The sequence below is a fragment of the Stegastes partitus genome, unplaced genomic scaffold (assembly GCF_000690725.1).
Source record: "Stegastes partitus isolate 25-593 unplaced genomic scaffold, Stegastes_partitus-1.0.2 Scaffold1851, whole genome shotgun sequence".
Taxonomy (NCBI): Eukaryota; Metazoa; Chordata; class Actinopteri; family Pomacentridae; genus Stegastes; species Stegastes partitus.
This window is the reverse complement of record NW_007579582.1, coordinates 6,703-8,244: the sequence shown is the minus strand read 5'-3', so window position 1 is coordinate 8,244 and position 1,542 is coordinate 6,703. Positions and strand designations below refer to the sequence as shown.

General features: G+C 47.6%; 1 protein-coding gene across 2 annotated transcripts in view; it reads left to right on the top strand.

Annotated features, from left to right (window-relative positions):
• Positions 1–1,542, top strand: part of tgfbi (transforming growth factor, beta-induced) — a 30,337-nt gene that overhangs the window by 23,588 nt on the left and 5,207 nt on the right. For both annotated transcript variants that reach the window (XM_008302649.1, XM_008302648.1), the window contains exons 11-12: positions 279–415; positions 543–673. In XM_008302649.1, coding sequence (XP_008300871.1) covers positions 279–415; positions 543–673 — 268 coding nt within the window. The remainder of the gene's footprint in view (positions 1–278; positions 416–542; positions 674–1,542) is intronic.

The following is a 1,542-nucleotide window of genomic DNA, read 5'->3' as shown; positions in this document are numbered from 1 at the left end:
GGAAGTTTCTTTTTGTTTCCAGAATGTTCTTTGTAAATGTAAGATAACTAAAGATGTTCTAAAAAGATTTGGAGAACTTCTCCTGCCATCTGTGGAGCAGGAGCCCCACGTTGACACCGCATCGGTTCTCCAGTCATGCATCAACCGGTCACTTATTCATTAGAATCACGTGACTTGTGGCTGATGGTGAACGTCGTCTGCCGTGTTGAAGCTGCTTCTGTCCAGCAGCACTCGCCGTACCTGTACATCCACTCAGGTGTTCTGTCTTCTCGCCACAGAACCTGTGCATCGAGAACGCCTGCATCGCTGCTCATGACAAGACCGGACGCTATGCCTCCATGTTCACCGTGGACAAAGTCCTCACTCCACCAATGGGGACCGTGATGGACGTCCTGAAGGCCGATGACCGCTTCAGGTGAGGACACTCGTGAATTATGTTTGCCAGGTAGACAATGGCACAGCATCAGTCACCTACTGAGCAACCTGCAGCAGTTCCAGCTGGTTTCCATCCACAGCTTTCATTGTTTCTGGGTGTTTTTCAGTCTGCTGGTCGGTGCCATCCAGACTGCAGGTATGACGGAGCTGCTGAACCAGCAGGGGGCGCTCACCTTCTTCGCCCCTACCAATGACGCCTTCAACGCCCTGCCACCGGCCGAACTCAACAAGCTGATGCGTGAGTATCTCCGGCTGGAACACCAGGAGCTCTGTGGTTGTCATGGAGGGTCTTTACTTCAGTTCTAAATAAGTCAAGTTAGCCTCCATAACATCTGAATCTACAATGATCAGAAAACACTCATAGAAAAGCAATCAGATAAAAGCACAATGCCTCACCGAAAGACAAAAACATTACAGTAAAATAAGAACAGAACAGAGGAGTAGGAACGAGTGCTGGTGATAATTCTGACGAAGTGCAATAAAAGACACGAAAGAAAAAAAGAAAATATTTAATATAGAGCACATAGAAATGAATGACACAAACCACTGACACTGATGTCAGTGTTCACACTAAGGATTGTGATCCTTAATATTCNGTTTTGTGTTGGTTGCAGGAAGCTGCTGTGGCATCCTGATGAATCAGCTGCCTCCTTGTCCAGACGTGACAAATAAAACCAGCTTGATTTTCATGTTTTCCACATTGTTAAAGGCAGCATTTCAACAAGCAGGCTGGCTTTGAGAGTTTCCTTCATGTCATGCTGTTTGTAGCTGATGGCTGTGGCTCGGCGCATCTCTTTCTTCATCTTCACCTGAAGTCAGTTAGCATGTCAGAGGAAAAACAGAAAGGTTTGCTGATTATTTTAAACCTGTATAGGACAGCAGCAGTGGAGAGAGAAGAGAAGTGGTGAAGGTCTGACCAGCTGGGAATCAAACCGTGAACCGGTGGTCTGTGGCTGAATCGCTCGGATGTCGAGTCGCCCTCAAAGGGTCTGAATGCATTAAACTGTCTGCACGTCCTGCTGCATCCTCCAGAGCTTGTGGTGGTGTGAGTCAGAGTTCATCTGCACGGAGCAGGAACCAGCAGGATGATGGAGGAACAACCACGAT